This window comes from Gavia stellata, chromosome 16 (genome assembly GCF_030936135.1).
Source record: "Gavia stellata isolate bGavSte3 chromosome 16, bGavSte3.hap2, whole genome shotgun sequence".
NCBI lineage: Eukaryota > Metazoa > Chordata > Aves > Gaviiformes > Gaviidae > Gavia > Gavia stellata.
Window position 1 is genome coordinate 2,566,750 of NC_082609.1, and position 17,146 is coordinate 2,583,895.

The 17,146-nt window shown below is 46.0% G+C and overlaps 1 protein-coding gene across 2 annotated transcripts in view; it reads left to right on the forward strand.

Moving 5' to 3' along the window:
• The window catches only part of FNIP1 (folliculin interacting protein 1), a 68,216-nt gene that overhangs the window by 46,727 nt on the left and 4,343 nt on the right, over positions 1–17,146 (forward strand). For both annotated transcript variants that reach the window (XM_059825274.1, XM_059825275.1), the window contains exons 7-14: positions 1,343–1,426; positions 2,418–2,489; positions 3,232–3,367; positions 3,919–4,120; positions 4,926–5,011; positions 11,817–11,963; positions 13,946–14,115; positions 15,478–16,903. In XM_059825274.1, coding sequence (XP_059681257.1) covers positions 1,343–1,426; positions 2,418–2,489; positions 3,232–3,367; positions 3,919–4,120; positions 4,926–5,011; positions 11,817–11,963; positions 13,946–14,115; positions 15,478–16,903 — 2,323 coding nt within the window. The remainder of the gene's footprint in view (positions 1–1,342; positions 1,427–2,417; positions 2,490–3,231; positions 3,368–3,918; positions 4,121–4,925; positions 5,012–11,816; positions 11,964–13,945; positions 14,116–15,477; positions 16,904–17,146) is intronic.

The window sequence follows — 17,146 nt, forward strand, 5'->3', positions numbered from 1 at the left end:
TTTTGTTGTGGTTTGTGCTTGGCAAAAGTTTGCTGTATCACCAGTGTGATCTAAGCTGCAAGTTCAAATTCAGATAACGCAGCGATTAGGCGTGGACTCAATACGATTTAGGTGTAGCCAGTGCCACGCGTTCACCTGTGTCCGGCTCTGCAGTGAGGGTGACTCTTCCCCAGCGAGCAGAAAGGATAACTGCCTCGAGAGCTGGCCTGGAGCCGTAGGCACCTCAGCGCGAGGGTGTGCGACAAGAAGTGACGAGATTGCCTTCTGCAAGAGGATGCTGAAACTTTCTTTGTAATTGAGCCGCACAAGTTGTCGGTTGGTTCGGCAGCGTTTGTTTACCGTTCCCGTTTCAGCGCGGAGGGAACCATGGGTAAAGTACGTAAAGAAGTTAATCTGTAACTGTGGCATTTCTAACAACGGTGTTCAATAGCAAAGACTGCTCCTGACTCACTGGCTCTCGCCAGCCCGTGATAGGAGGAGGGTCTATGTGTTTTGGTTGGGAACTATTTACAAGCTGCTTTTTTTAGATACGCTGGTTTAAAAAAAAAAAAGCAGTACTGGTCATGTCCCTTCCTTTAATGAGTGAGAAGGGAAGGGAGCTTGTTGAGGTGCAGCCTTCATGTTTTGTATAATCAGAAAACTTGGAGTGAGCAGTAGCTTCAAATTTAGGAGAGGGACTGGCAAGTAACTCATTAAAAATACCCATGCATTTTTCCTGGCTCTGCATACAGTAAATACATTCTTTCCCTGGTATATCTACAATCCGGTATTACTTTTAAATGGACTACTGAGACTGCTAACATGTATTTTCTGTATGATCATTTCACTAAACTGATGTACTGACTGTTCTCAGAACTACTACTTCAGCCTATGATTTTCTGTTGGTCTGCTAAGACGAATTTCTGCCTGCCTCCTCCCCCTTCCTCCCCGTTGTCTTCAGCAACAGTGCTCCTCGGCCACCCCACCAGTGTGGATGTTAAAACAAACATTGTACTCCACGATGAATCTCCTGTTTGTGATCAAGTTAGGCTTTCAGCCTGCATAAATTAATCATTTTTCAAGTAAAAAAAAAAAAAAAAGCCCTTGGATAGAAACCCCGTGCTTGTATGGGAGACAGTGTAAAGCTGGCTCTATTATTTTAACTCTAGAAATACTGTATAGTTCAACTGTAAGCCGTATCCTTGAATCAACGTTCTCGTTAAGCGTAAGAGCCGTTCTCCTGCCTACGTTAGTCTGCATTTATGTTGGCTTATATCTTCTCCCTGCCCTGGCCCCCTCCCTACAGACTGTTCTGCTTTACTAACCTCATTCTTTCATGTGTATTTTACGTTTTGCCATGTAGGTCTTTCACAGCTTTGCAGCCCTAGGCGGGCATTCTCAGAGCAAGGTCCGCTCCGCCTGATCCGGAGCGCCTCTTTCTTTGCAGGTTTGCAGTGTGCTGTGTGCTGTGCTGTGTGGCTAGTCTAGCTGGTGTGACAAACCTGTGTGGATTTGTAGTTTAGCCCTGGAAATAAGATTTTTACTTTCTTAAAATGCAAAATGGACAGCGATATCTGCTGTCTTACCTTTTTGGATATACGCTTTAAATCCCCAGAGGACCGCAGGCATTTTAATAGTCCTCTTTGGGGCTGGTCGTGCTATTTTGTTTTGGAAACTTACATATTTAATGGTGGATTTCATATTTCTGGAAATAATATTTCACAATAGTGTCAAGCTATTTTGATCTGGACTTGTTTTAACCAAACTCTAAAAACTAAAGCTAACCTACGTCCATTTAAAATGGACATTTCTTGCTGTTAGTGGCTGGGTCTTATTTCCAGGGCTGAGTAGCTTTTATTTCACACACATACTGGTAAAATATATCACATTTAAAGACTATTGAGCCTGAGACACTTTTGATCTTCTGTATATGCAGACTGTGAATCTGGACAGCTTACGGCTTAGTTGAACAACCAATGCACTGCTCACAATTTAAAAGTATTTATTTTCTTCAAGACAGCATTGTAAAATCCTTTTCAAATTATATATATAATGCCTGAGAAAGCTGGTATATGAATGAAGTCTCGTGTTTATATTGGTTTTTGGTGGGTTTTTTGTCTATACACCGAGTACTACCAATGTGACCGGCATCTTTTTGGTACATTAAAATTTCATTGAAAAGTATCTGTGTAAAGAAACAAAGTGTACTAGTTTTAAGCTGTACTAAAATAGGTGTATGGACTTCAGAAAAATACATACAAGCTTTTCAGATAAGTGTTTTGGCTTGTTCAGCTAAGCAGCCTTTCTTGGTGATGGCCTTGTGCAGTGCTGTTGATCTGAATTAATGAGCATGTTTTTGTTTCATTAATTACATGGAGATCTGCAAACAAGAAAGGAACTGTATATTCCCCTGCTAATTGGTATTCCTTGTTTTACAGTTCATAGCAACCCTATGGATATGCCTGGGAGGGAGCAGAATGAGGACAGAGACAGCGGTATAGCAAGATCTGGTAATGGCAGTTCCGTGTATTAACCCTGTAGACTCCAAAAATACTCAGTAATATCTGTCACTGAGATGTCTAGGCATCATCAAGTAGTTTTTCTTGTGCTGAAATGTGGTTGTTCTGTTTTTTTACATATGAGCATTAATGCATACCTATATGTTTACGTACAAACGTTGTAGGCGTCAAGGGTATTGCATTAGGAACCTTACAGAGGTAATCTGAACAGCAGTGCAATTTATTAAAGCATGCTGCAAATAAGCAAGCCAAATTAAATATTGACATGAGTTTGCAGCATTTCTAAATGATGCTACTTGTCATCTCCTTTCCAAATTGAGGACGGTAATGTTAAAGCATGAATTTGCCTCCACAACACCCCCCTCCTCCCCCCAAATTCAGGATATTGGGCACTTAAGGTTAGGATCGGAAAGGCTGTTAAAGGATGTGATTAACGTTCCTCTGTTCCACAAAGAATTTATTTCCCGATGCTCAGGGTTAATGAGCAAGGTGCAGCCTGTATGTTGCCTATTATGTAAAGCTGCAGGACTGTCCCACCCTTGTAGTGCTTGTATATCTTGTTAATGTTACTATAAACTGGTTATTTTTAGATAAGAAACATAGATAAGCAAAAGAGAAGGCACTTGAGAAGCAACACCGGTTTATCTTGAGGGGCTTCGTTTAGTTGCTGGTATTATTTTTCAAATGCTCTTTCTTCTGGAGAGATTTTTATTTATTCCTCTTATTATTGCAGCATCTCTTAGCAGTCTGCTTATCACTCCGTTTCCATCTCCGGGCTCTTCGTTTAACAAAAGCTGTGCTAGCAGTTACCAGCGGCGTTGGCGTCGCAGTCAGACCACCAGCTTGGAGAATGGGGTCTTCCCTCGATGGTGAGCTGGGAATGAAAATGCCGGTTGTGGCCCATAAATTTTCCACCATTGTCAGCTTGATTCTGCTCTTGCATACGTACATCTGCTCTGGGTGTTGCTTTCTGTGGGGTGTTTACAGCAGTGTAAGTCAGGCTGCACTTCAGCGCCTGATCTTTTTTAGTATCTGTTTTCCTCATGGCATTCACTGTTTTGCACTACCTAGAAAGCCTTCAGCAAAAGGTAAACCTGTAGGCTGTACTTTTGAGGGTAAGAAGCCCTAAAATCCTACTCAAAACACCAGTTCTTGGCAGAGATGGGAGGGAACTAGAATACCCTATCCTGATCCCACAAACACTTTGAATTTGGATCCAGCTTTTGTGATTGCAGGATCAATTAATGGTTGCTTGTAAAAAATTGCGAAGTGGATGTTATCAAAGGTGACGATTTGACCCCACATGCAAACAGAAGGTGTTTATTGAAGATAAATGTTCAAGAATTGAACTACACAGGAAACCAAGGTACAACTTTAAGCAGTGGATTACATTAACTTTCTGGTTTTTTCATGCTTCAAGGTCCATGGATGAAAGCTTTAACTTGTCAGATGACAGCTCTGGTCCTAGCCCAGGAATTGTTAGGAAGAAAAAGATAGCAATTGGAGTTATTTTCTCACTCTCGAGGGATGAAGATGAAAACAACAAATTTAATGAGTTCTTCTTCTCACACTTTCCTCTTTTTGAGAGTCACATGAACAAACTGAAGAGCGCAATAGAACAGGTAAACACAGTCTCTTTGGATTCTTGCACTTGTATTGCTGTATGTTCCCCCCAGCCCTGTCAGATTTAATTCCTAACTCTTGTTACTAGTTTACAAAAGCGGGATCAACTTGCTGTTGGGTATTGGAATTGCACCAGAGAAGAGCTTTGCTCCACAGCGTCTTTGATATTTCTTATTGCTAGCAAAAGCACAACACAGGGCGAGGACAGAGCATGCCGCATTACGCTACAGGGGTTGCCGAAAGCCAGACCAGTCAGGAGGCTGCGTAAGCTCCCAGCAAGCCCCGGATCAGCCACAGGGGAAAGGTGATTTTAAGGCCACCTCCACCTCCCTGCTTCAGCTGTATCTGAGTCTAGTGGATCGCAGGGTCAGAACCTATGTCTAAGCAATTCCAGTTTGTAAATAAATATTGAGCTTTTTTCTCTCTTTTTTTTTTTTTACCCCCCTGATTCTGATGTGTAGGAAATCTTCAAAGATCAAAATTTCAAATGTGTGGTTAGATTTGCTTCAAATCTCTCTTCTAGGAAATAGTTAGTGGTTACTTTGCCACTGCGATGAAAACTTTGACCCCTTTTATGCCTTGAATGATGAAAAGCACAGAAGAAGCAGAGGCCGCAGATCCATGTGCCTCACCTATCTTTCCTCAGATATAAAAGTTGGCACTCGTACCATCGTTTTATCACTTAAAAAAAATTATTTGCATGACTAGTTGCATGAAAGATAAAGTCAAACACATGACTTTGTTTTCCATTTTTTATGCTTCTGCAGCTATGTGTTACTTATCTGTTTAATGATTGTTTTCAAGGCTATGAAAATGAGTCGTCGATCAGCTGATGCCAGTCAGCGGAGTTTGGCTTATAACAGAATTGTTGATGCCCTTAATGAATTCAGGTGAGCAGTTGGTCTCCTATCTTTTGTGTCTGTTTCTTCAAAAACACTCAAGTCTGTTTTAGAAGGATCTTCTCCTCGGTGCAGGATAAGTAACTTAAAATGTCTAAAGTCTTCTACAAAAGTAAGTACAATAAAGGTATTGGTGATAGCAAGCCATTATAATCTGTTTGTGCTTTTAGATTTTGCTAAGTGTGTGTATCCATCAGGGCTCGGTGTGAACAAGACACAGATGATCAAGGTTTTCTGTGCTTTAGGTAGTAATGAAGCTTCCAGCAACCTCTTAAATTATCTTTTATGGCCCATTGAGGGGGGGGAAAGAATTGCAAAGCCATGTTAGGGAAATCCTCCTCTAGCGTGTATTTTCCTGATGTGTGAACAAAGCAAGACCTTTACCCTGTTCTAAATTCTGCTCTAAAGGCGTTTCAGATAACCAGCTGCTAAGGAGGAGGACTATCTTTTTCACACAGTAAAATGCAGTACTGTGATCTCCAGCTATCGGTACCTGCAGAGTGTCTCTATTCAACAGTTAGTATACAAAGTAATGCAGATAAGCACATCCCTGGCATTTAACTGTATTTTCTTTCCATAGTTTAAGTCATGGGGAGGGAATTAAGATGAAATCCCTCTGTTTCAAGTGATTCATCTCCTCTCAGATGGGAGTGGCAGGGTGCTTCCTTTTACAACCAGCGTAGATCTACTTTTTAAAGACATTATAGAAGACAGTGCTCAGATGTTGCAAAAAGAAAATCCTGACATCAGGATGCATTTTACTGAACAGTGAAGGATCGTGAGGGCTCACTCATTTTTCCATAATTCCACTTACTACCTGAATGCTGTGGATTAGGTCGTGTTGCAGGCTGAAGGCACGGTATATTTTTAATTTTTTTTTATTTTTTAGAACCTCACCTCCGGGTGGTTGCGAGGGAGGGATACGTTCAGTAGGGACAGGAGGCAGGGAAGAGTGAGCACGTGGGCCTGCGGTGAGAGGTGGATGGGATAAGCAGCGCCAAGAGAAGGAGCAGAGGGAGCTCGTGACTGCTGGGAGCCGCCGATCCTGCCCAGGGGCCCGAGACGAGTTCGGCAACTCTGAGCAGCTACGGTGGTTCCTCCGCTCCCCCAGCTCTGCTCAGCCTCTCCTCCCCGTTCTCACCCAGAGCCATTTCTCTGCGTTCCCGCCCCTGATAACACCACCTCCCCAGCTGTTTTCCCAAAACTTCCCCCAAAACATTCCCCCTCAAGACACGTTCTGCGGACTTTGCCCGTACTCCTTTGTCCTTCCAAGTTAAACAGTTCCAGAGCGGTGGGGAGGGGCGCGTATCCTGAGTCAAACGTAGGAAAAATAACCCTGAAAACACAAGCCACATCCCCCCTGCTAGCTTTTTCCTCCTTGGAGGGAAGCTCGGCCGTGCTGAGCTGGGACGGGACGAGGAAGGTTGCTCGTGTTGGGCTGAGGAGGAAAGTAGTGTCCCGCTGGACGCCGGAGGATTGGCACTCTCCTGAGCCGCTGTAAGACGCGATCATTCACATGACACGGCCGTTGCATAACCAGCACTGGAAGCATGTGTCTAACTACCAGTTTTATGCAGAGGTTTCCATGGTGATATAAATATTACTCTTTAATAGTGTAACGAGGTAAATTAAATCCAGTTTAATTTCATATAAATGAATTTCCTGGGGCAGCAGGCTTTGGCAATTCCGTGTTGTGTGTTTTTTTTTTGAAGCGAGCGCATGGCGAGGCGCGCCCCGGCCGGTGCCCCCAGCCCGGGGGCCGGTCCCGCAGGCGGGCAAGGTCCTGGTGCCCCCGCGGCATCTCGGGGTGGCACATCGTGTGTGCTGCCCTCAGGAAGGGCGTTTCTCTAACAGGCAAGAGTCACTCGCTTTTCAGAGCAATGCAGTATGGTAAGAAAAAAAAGGCGTATTTAAATACTTGAAGGCTGGATGCAAAGATGCTTTGGCACAGGTTCAGCAAACCCATTTAGGCCGCTATTATCTCTTTAGGCGTCTGCTTTCCCACTGAAGTCACGGGGAAGTCAGGAGCCCGAGTCCTTTGGTGAACCTGAGACTTGCGTTGATTCCTGCCCTCTTAGCAAATTGCGCTGGAGGGAAGAAGGGTGCTGACTTCAGTGGGTTGGTGTTTCTAAAACGTAATCCCATGCTGGTTTAACTCATTGCAGTATTTTTTTTTTTTTTAAAGGAGAATTTTTTTTTTTTTAAAACGAACAGACTTTCAGAGGGTCTCAAGTGCAGCTGATGTGCACTCTTCTGGTGATCAGATTAACCTCAGATCACTGCGGCATGGGGGACCGGCTACACGCCGCCGTGCTGCTCAGAGAAGGGAGGAGGGAGTGTGAGGGCTGTTACCGCAGCCCCCCGCCACCCAGCAGTCCCCCTCCGCGGGCAGGGTGCTGTGGTTGTAGGTCCGCCCGCTAGCCTGCAGGCAGGGTTACTGCCAGGAGCTGGCTGCAGGGTCAGCCAGGCAGTGACAGGCATTTACCTGCCGGTACTGAGGCTTGAGGGGGGAGAAAAGAAGACCGTAAAACAGAGCCCTTCCTTTGCTCTTGTCGTCTCATCCTGGGGCAAACAAAGCTGCCTTCTCTGAAAGGCCTCGGCTGCTTCTGCAAATTGATGCCATTGGTAAATTTGCCCTCAGTTTGGTGCCTAGCTCCAGGCCTACCCTTGCATCATTATTCACTCTACAGCAATTTTTAATTTTCTAAAGCACTGATGGATTTAGCTATTAACACTTGACTTAGAGGCTTAAAACTCTCTTTGGATGTCAGCTGTGCAGACACATGACTTATGAAATAAGCTACCGCACTTGCATAAACATTTCAACTCCCCCGGTCCCTGAGGCCAACGCAGCACATTGATAATACAGATTATGCATCAGACTAATACCTGTGTGGCAAATACGGAGACTGGCAAGGAAACACTGAGCGCAGGGCCTAGGGAAACACCTCGCTCTGCTTTCTGGCAGCCAAATTTGATCCTGTTTTATGCCAGTAATTTTTAAGCGGCTTACGCTGCTGTGAACTGCGTGGTGCGTTTTGCTCAGGGGTGCAGGCTGGCCCCTGGGCACGGGCACAGGAGGGGCACGGGCTCCCTGCACGGGGGAGCCCCGCTCCTGCGCTCACTGCAGCAATTACTGCCTTCGTTGTCTTCTTCCTTTTTAAGGAAAAATCATCTTTGGAAGGAAGGAATGAGGGTAGGGAGACAAATGCATGTGAATTAAGTTTTATAAACCACTGATGTTTTTTCTCTTTTGAAACAATCCCTAAAGCGATGCTCAGCTTTGCCATTACATTGCAACTCTTGAACAGCAGAGCCGCTCTCGCAGCTCAGTGCTGCGGGTCGGAAGTGTTTCCCTTAGGGAGGAGGGGGGCTGCAGAGGGATGCTCTCATCCACGAGGAGCCGTCCGTCGCCTTCGGTTTGTACAGCACCAGGGAAAGACGTCTCGGACTGGTACTAAAATCCAGGACAAAGGCCGGGGAGGTTTGCGGGTGCGTTTGGGTGAGGGTGAAGCAGGAAGCAGAAAGCAGCACAACACCTGACCCGCGGCCGTGCCGCACCGTGCGCAGGGCGGCTGCCGCGGTCCCGCGAGCGCCTTCGTGTCTGCAAGCAGCAGGGCCGCTCGCCGCGGTGCCGTCTGCGCCCGCAGAGCAGACAAACCCCAGAGGGTTTGCAGGAGGGGTTTTGCTCAGGTCTTCATTTTCATTTGGCTGAGCTGGGCTTTGTTGGCTTTCCAGCCACTGTTAGATGCGAAGGTGGCTCCTGAGGAGCTCCCCCAGCCCCTGCGCCTGCTGCACCCATCGCTGCTTCCAAGGTGCCCGTCAGCTCCAGGCTGGAGTTCAGCCTCCCAGAAGCATTTCCAAATATAAACCATTTAAAATGTACTGGAACCCCCAAAAGAACGGAGTCTCTCGTTAACTGAACTTTCCCTCGCATGCCGCGGGGCGATGCTGCTGTGCGAGCGGAGGGGAGGGGGCTGCTTGCTGCAGATGGCCCAGAGCGCTCAATTTGATTTTTAGCGGTGGTTATTTTTTAAATGCCGTTAACTTCCCTGTAGTGTTTTGGGTTTTTTTGTTGTTGGGGGTTTTTTTCATTTTTATTTTTTGTTTTTGTTCTTTAAGAAACGGAAGGAGAGCGTTTCCCTCCGTCTCTGCAGAGCTGGAAAGCAGTTAATCCTTGCCCTTGGTTTCTGTGCCATTGCTGCCTGCGCTGGCATGGAGGGTTCCCTGCACTGCAGTCACATGCCTGCTGGCCGCCGGCCAGGGCAATCTGATCTCTCTCTGAGGAAACACTATCAGTTGCAGATGCAGCCAGGGTTACCAGAATAGTAAATAACGAATCACAAGACTCGGTCTATCTTTTCAACGAAAACAAATATTTTAATATGTTGGTTTTAGTATAGAAGTAGCTTCTTTTTCCAAAACAGCCGAGCTGCAAGAGGCTTGGCTTGGGTTAGTTTGCATACGAAGGAGAAATAAGCTGTATTTTACATTAAGTTGTGCGATTTATCTTCAGCTTCTAAGGTCAGCTGTGTCTGGGGGGTGTAAGTTTCAATACTTGTTTTCAGCTTTGAAACGCATCGAGCTTTGAAGTCCCTGGTGTTGGGGTTTCTCCCTTTCCTTGGGCCTCTTTAACATCCACTCCAGTTTAATGGGCTGTGAACAGAAGGCTTTCCCTTAATAATCCCCCCTCTAGTCCCAACTTGCTACTGCCGAGGCACGAAATCCCGGCGCCCCAAGAGCGCTGCGCTGCCGGAGACCCTCCGGTTCCCCCCGCGGTGCGGCAGTGCCGGTGTGCCCCGGCTGCATGCCCCACTCGTGCCCAGCTTGGCAGGACTGTCGTGCCCAGGGCTGTGCGTTCCTCCCAAGAGAGGACCAGCAGCAGAGGGTAACGTAGAGCAGCTCCGAGGCTGCTCTGAACTGACCCAGCGAACAGCTCTGAACAGCCAGCCGGTGCACCTGGTAACTTCACTTTCCCCCTCTCCAGCCCATCGACTGTTTTCTGGCTTTCCCATCGTGCCTGTGGCAGTGGAAGACAGGGCTGATTTTGGCTATTGTGAATGTATTTAAGCGTGTCCAGAGAAGGGCGACGGAGCTGGTGAGGGGTCTGGAGCACAAGTCTGATGAGGAGCGGCTGAGGGAGCTGGGGTTGTTCCGTCTGGAGAAGAGGAGGTGAGGGGAGACCTCATCGCTCTCTACAACCACCTGAAAGGGGGTTGTGGGGAGGTGGGTGTTGGTCTCTTCTCCCAAGTGATAAGCGACAGGACAAGAGGAAACGGCCTCAAGTTGCACCAGGGGAGGTTCAGGCTGGATATGAGGAAAAATGTCTTTCCTGAGAGAGCGGTGAAGCACTGGCAGAGGCTGCCCAGGGAGGTGGTGGAGTCACCATCCCTGGAGGTGTTCAAGGACCGTGTGGCCGTGGCACTGCGGGACATGGTTTAGTGGGCATGGTGGGGTTGGGGTGGTGGTTGGACTTCGTGATCTTACAGGTCTTTTCCAGCCTTAGTGATTCTGTGTGTGATTCTGTGTGTAATGAAAACTGGTAGAAAAAATAGGGCAGAAAATGCCACTGCCCCCCTCACCCCCTTTCTTCCTGAGCAGTCCCGGTGGCTTCGGCACAGTCCCCTTTGCCACCTTTGGGGAGCTGCTCTGGGGGTCTTGTCACCGTACAGCTGCTTTCTTCTCTGCTGAATAACCAGGGAGTAACTCCTTCCTCCCCCCAGTGCCCCTCGCACCGGCGCCGCTGTGTGCTGCTGTGCTGCTGACGTGCGGGGCTCTCACTTCCTAGGGAGTTTCGCTTTAAACACTAACCCACGGAAGATTTGGCAGCTGCTGCTCGAGTGTGTTTGCCTGCTTGACGTGCACAGCCATTGCTTTACTTCTGGAAGCGTCTATAAATTTTTAGACCAACACATCCAGAGAAGATCCTTATAAATCAGCGGTGGTACTAGGGATAATGGGATAATGTAAATCTTTGTCTTGTAAAACAAAAAGATCTCATCTAGAAAAAGTAGTGCATTAGGTGGGGAGAAACCTGAATTGTGATCATTCATTTCCTTTGTTGTTTTGGGTTTTTTCAGGCTTGTATTTTTACCATGATGAAAATACAGGTTCCTGTAGTGTCATAACTTAGTCATTGTACTTAAAAAAGCGCTATAATTCGGTTTAGATTTTAGAGGAGTTTAACAGTAATCTGAGGGGTTTTAATCTGGTGGTTTACTGCAGAGCCGAAGTTTTAATCATACGTTTACTATCCTCTGTAGAGTCAAAAGGGATGTGGGTAGGTGTGTAATCCTTGAAACCGTGGGGTAACTTTGACTCTCATATGCTTTATTTAAAGCTAAAGTAGTAACCTGGCCCCCTTCTCTTTGGTGGGTTTGGCCTGCAGAGACACCGATTTTTTAAAGCAAGGAGGAATTTAGGGTATTTTTTTAAGTCAGATACACATAAACTTGCCCTAGTCATAAATCAAGCAGAATTATGGAGGGTTTACATGTTTTGAATGAAATGGAGAGAAAGCAGGGAGATAACAACAAGAAAAAACAACTCATTTCTTCTCCATTCGGAACTGGGCGGCTCTTGACTGTTCCGGTGCTTGGGATCAGTTCAGGTACATGCATGAAGAACCTTAACTCTCCGAGGTGGAAGGGTGAATTCATACTATTTAATGAACAACATGGTTTGGATAATGATTGATGAGAGAAATTTTGTTTCTGATAGAAATGACAGCTGGAACTAAATATTGCAGTAAACTCTTTGAAAAGGGATCTTTGCCTGTCGTTGTTTTGTTTTCTAGAACGACTATTTGCAATCTGTACACGATGCCACGGATTGGGGAGCCCGTCTGGCTTACTATGATGTCGGGGACACCAGAAAAGAACCAGCTTTGCCATCGCTTCATGAAGGAATTCACTTTCTTGATGGAAAATGCTTCTAAAAACCAGTATGGTGGATTTTAGTTTTTAAATTACATATGCGTTTCTGCCTTTGTATTTCAAACCAACTTTTGAATCTGTTTTTAAAGTCCAGGTAATCAAAGAATGAAAAGACCATCCCTAAATACCTTCTTTCTAAAACGAAAAAGAAATGAAGTATCTCATTAAATGCCTGCTTCCCCACAATCCTCTAAATCTTGGTAGAGGCTAAACATTTGAAACATGTCCATAGGAAGCGCGTGATGGGTGTGTATGTCTGGAAGGGGGTGAACATACCTTATGAAATGCATTAATCTACCTTTCAAAATCAGTTATCATATGATGAGCAAGGTTAGACATTCAGTAAGAGCTGTGTCTGTAATACTGTCTGACCACAAATTGCTCTTAAACCTGACTTCTGTAAAATGCCACTAAAGAAATTGTGTGCTTCATTAGTACTCACCTTTCTGCCCTCAGGGCAAAGCCGTGAGCGGTTGTTAAAAATTGAGAAAGAGAATGTTCTTGATAAACTCAGGAGAATCTGATAAATTTACTCTTTTGTCAACACTTCATCCTCTTTCCCCAGGGCATGAATAGGGGAAGTTTTTAAAGCATTTGGCTCCACTGAAGTCCTAAAACGAGCAGAAACATGTGAAGTTTGGGTGGGAATGGCACTGAAAGACCAGTTGCTGGCTCCGGGGAAACTGCTCTCCGCAGGGTGGGGAAGGGGCTGCTGCTTACCAACTTCCAGCTTTGCCACCAACTTGGTCACCTTTTCTCTCCCCCAGATGGGAGGGTGACAATTAGTGGTCAGTGTGATCCACCTTCCTCTGCCTCAGTGCGATGGGAGAAACCGTAGGGAGTTGTGGGGGCCCCGTTCAGAGGTATTGTTTTAAAATCAGTTTGCCCTGCAGAGGAAGCATTTTCCTGGGATTGGCCCCTTTGGTCCCTGCCATTCTGAGCCCTATACATCTTGGTCACGTTTAAATGGTCATTTGTTTGGTGTTGTTTGCTTGCTTTATTTTAAACGTAGTAAGATTTACACTGATGGAAGCAAGAGGAAAATCAAGCCCCGTATCCTTTTCAATCCAGTTTTAAATCTCCTTTCCTCCTTTGGCTGTCTCCAGTGAGGAAACGGGGCTGAATTTAAGCTGTAGGGTTCCTGATGCTTCCTAAACCATTCAAATAGCATTATTTTGAGGCTCGGTGGCGTTTGACTGGTTTCCTCCCCGGGCACCTGAGCCATTCGGCGGCCGCCAGCACCATCTGTCGGCATGCGGGAGGCTCTCGGGCTGCGCTCCTCCTGCCAGGAGAGGGGACTGGGAGGGAAACCATGCTCTATCCTTACAATAAATCTGATCGTTAACATTTTTCGGAAAGGTTTTTTCGCCTTACTTGCTTAGCTAGTGAAAACTGTTTTGCCGGTGTAAGGACACAGACTTTTTGGCTGAGCTACAGAACTTTGGGGGGGGGGGGGGGGGGGGGGGTGTATTTTTGAAAAGTAGCAGCCATATGTGCTGAAATTGCATAACAGTTAGATGAAAGAACACGGCACCTAGCTATTTTACAGGTGTGGTAGCAGTAGCCTTCCTTCTCATCAACAGTCAGAGATCTTAAGGGTTTGGGATCTCCTTCTTGGAGCACAGAGGCCACACAGTGCCACTGTTTTCTTGCAGCGAACAAAGTAAGTTGGTTTTGAGATGTTTTACAACATAAAGCTTGCAAAATAGGAAGAGTCTCATAATTATTGCCAAACAGAGGAACTCGGATGCCACAAGTTTAAAATATTTCATTTTACTTTAAATGTGTGTTCTAAAAAACAGCTTTGCAGGGCTGGGAAAGAGGGTACAGCCCTCCCTTCTCTTCCCAAAGAACCAAGAAGGGATGATCTCTGCCGACTTTGTTAGGTTGTTTCTGCAATCCTTGATCCATATAGACTGGAGAACTGCTGTCAGCTTAACATCCTGAGTGTGTACCTGGAAAAAAACGATGTTGAACATTTTGCTTTCAGGTTTTTACCAGCTTTACTGACTGCAGTCCTGACTAACCACTTGGCCTGGGTCCCTACCGTCATGCCGAATGGCCAGCCGCCTATAAGAATCTTCCTGGAAAAGCATTCTTCCCAGAGCGTGGACATGCTGGCCAAAACTCATCCATATAACCCGCTGTGGGCACAGCTCGGTATGTGGCAAACATCTCTAAACCATCCAACAGCTTTACACAAATGGGTATGCGCGCGGTGGTTTTTAGGGTTGCTTGTTACTTCCCCCCAAGTTTTGGGGTTTTTTTTATTCAAAAAGCGTGTATTTCAAGCTTTGAGAGTGGTGACTGTATTTTTTTATATATGCTCTAATTTCTTAAGGTATTATCAATTATAAAATGGCAGCCAAAACGTAAAGCCCTCTTTAGTCATCTATGGCAGGTTTCTTAAGGTCACCTGCCCTGGTGATGATGGAGGATTCCAGTCCTCCTCTTGTCCTCCTTCCGTAAGGAAAATCAATGGTTATGTTTTGGGATGTTGCTATCAATAAGCCTGGTTCTGGAAACAACAAATCAGGGAAATCCATCTTTTGATATGAAATGAACATACTCTCAGTACAACAGGCAAAGGAGCGACACGGGACAGGAAATGATGACCAGGCCACCCCCTGGGTAAGGGCTCAAAGCCTGGTTGATTGAGTAGCTAGGCTTACTGCCTTCTAATTGCTGAGTAGAGAAGAGGAGATGAGCTTCCTACTCTCTGGCCTGATTGACCTGCTCTGCACACAAACACTGATGGAATTTGGTTAGGGAAGGGAAAGGAAAGTTTTGCGAGGTTGCCCTATTCTGGTATCGGCAGGAATGGCCAGGGAGTCGGCAAGAAGACTTGACTTCAGAGCTCGTGGGACTCAAGGGATCCACTGTGGTTAGGCTGGTCTTTGAGGCCTCTTGGATCCCTTGTCCTCCCCATCCCTGCATTCATGCAGTGCCCTAATACCTCCGGAACAACACGTGCACAGGCACTTCCCCAGGTGAACCTGGAGCACCGTCAAAACAACCCATCCAACCCATAGTAGAGCTCAAGGGGAGGGAAGAGAAGAGGGTTGGCTTCAGCTGTGCGCCCACCACTGTCACTTTTTGCCCTCGTTCTTGGCATAGGTTTGTTTCTCCTTGCAGCTTTGCTTTGTGGGTAAAAGTTCAGCCCAGTTTCCAGACTATCCAGGGTAATTCAGAGCAGATGCCTCCTCTCTCCCATGGCTATATAAGGAACCCAGGAGAAGAGCCTCCAAAGCTAGGCACTGAAGTTAGGTGGTGCAAATACTCCCTAATATGTGAGATCAGATGTCTCCCTGTGCAGCGTGTCACCTTACATATGATACCAACAGCATCTTTGGGATTCTCTGTATTGAAAACAAAATACTAGCATAGCTGTCCTCCCTCTTCTGCTCTAGTATTTTTCTGTTGTAGACCTGGCCTTTGAAAACTGGCCACAACAATTGTCTGTTAGAAGAATAATTTATTTTAAAGACGCAAAATAATTGTCTGTGTTATTTCCTGTTCTAGGTGACCTGTATGGGGCTATTGGATCCCCTGTGAGATTAGCGAAAACAGTTGTGGTTGGCAAAAGGCATGACCTGGTACAGAGGTTGCTTTATTTCCTTACTTACTTCATCAGATGCTCTGAACTTCAAGAGACGCATCTCCTAGAAAATGGGGAAGATGAAGCCATTGTCATGCCTGGCACTGTTATAACTACCACGCTGGAGAAAGGAGAAGTAGAAGAATCTGAGTATGTGCTTGTCACAATGCACAAGAACAGGGGCAACTTGCTACCGACGGAGTCTGAAGAAATGAGAACTCCGAACTGTAGCTGTAAATATTGCAAATGTCCCATTTCCCTTGCGCAAAACATAGAAGGTGTTTCACAGCAAGAGAGGGAAGACTCGCAAAACACTCCTAAGGTAGAGCTGGAAACTTCTTCAGATGAGAACAGAACTATTGTTCCTGATGATTGCCAGGAAGATGCTGTTGATGTTAAGCAACCGAGACCCTGCCTGGACGCAAAACTAGAGACCGTGGTGTGCACAGGGTCGGCTTCACCAGAAAAACGTGTAGTGGCAGAATCTGGTTTGGAGCCAACAGCGAACGTGTGGAGGAATGAAGACTCGCTGGAATCGGGCAACCAGGCGGTCAGTGTAACAAGGTCACCGGGTATTGCTGTGGAAAAGAAGCCGCCAGATAAGCTCTTCTGCGACACGTTTCCTTGCAGTGCTGCCGAAGCTCAGACAAAGGTGACTTTCCTCATCGGAGATTCCATGTCACCCGATTCAGACATCGAACTCAGAAGTCAGGCAGTAGTGGAACAAATTGCTAGGCATCACAGCCCGCCAGCAACGGAGGAAGGAGTGTCTGCTGATCAGAACTGTGAAGCTAAACAAACTGTTGAGGACCAAAATAGAGACTGTGGGACAGCTGAACCCTTTCCTCAAGTTGCTAGTGAGCATCAGAGCTGGAATCCAAATCCATACAACGCTGAGAGCATGAGTCTGTTTGACGAATATTTTACTGATGACAGTTCAGTTGAAACCCGGACTATTGATGATATTCCAGGGCAAGCAGCTACGGACCTTCTTGCTCACAACAGTAGTTTAGAGTTTTCTAAAAAGCTGTGTACAAAGACTAGCAAACCACCTAGCGAGTTTTGTAAATTTATGGACTCTGTTCGACAAGAGACCTACAAAAACTGCTTTAATGAGCAGGACCAAAGAGAGAAAATCTCTATTCGCGTCCCCCATGGGGACAGAGAAAACATAGAGAAAAAAGTCGCCCCGGGAATTGATTGGGACATTCCAAGAAATGAGAGTTCAGACAGTGCTCTGGGTGACAGCGAAAGTGAGGATACAGGTCATGATCTAACTAGACCAAGCGGTAACTATTATGGAGGAGAGCAAGAAGATTGGGCAGAAGAATATGAGATTCCTTTTCCTGGGTAAGTACCATCCAGCAGTAATAGAGCCTAAAAAAGATAGAGCCTCTTCTCATGTCACATGTTTGGAGGAATGTAGCTTAACTTGGCATCAGCGGTTGGAAAAGTGTCTCTTGAGCTTGCTGATTGTAAAAGAATATTGAGAGATCAGTGGTCTGGAAAAAAATATTAGTTGTGCATTGTCATCTTGGCTTGTATCCTTTTCTTCCACAATGGTCTGACTGCAAAAACTGACTTTAAACTCTT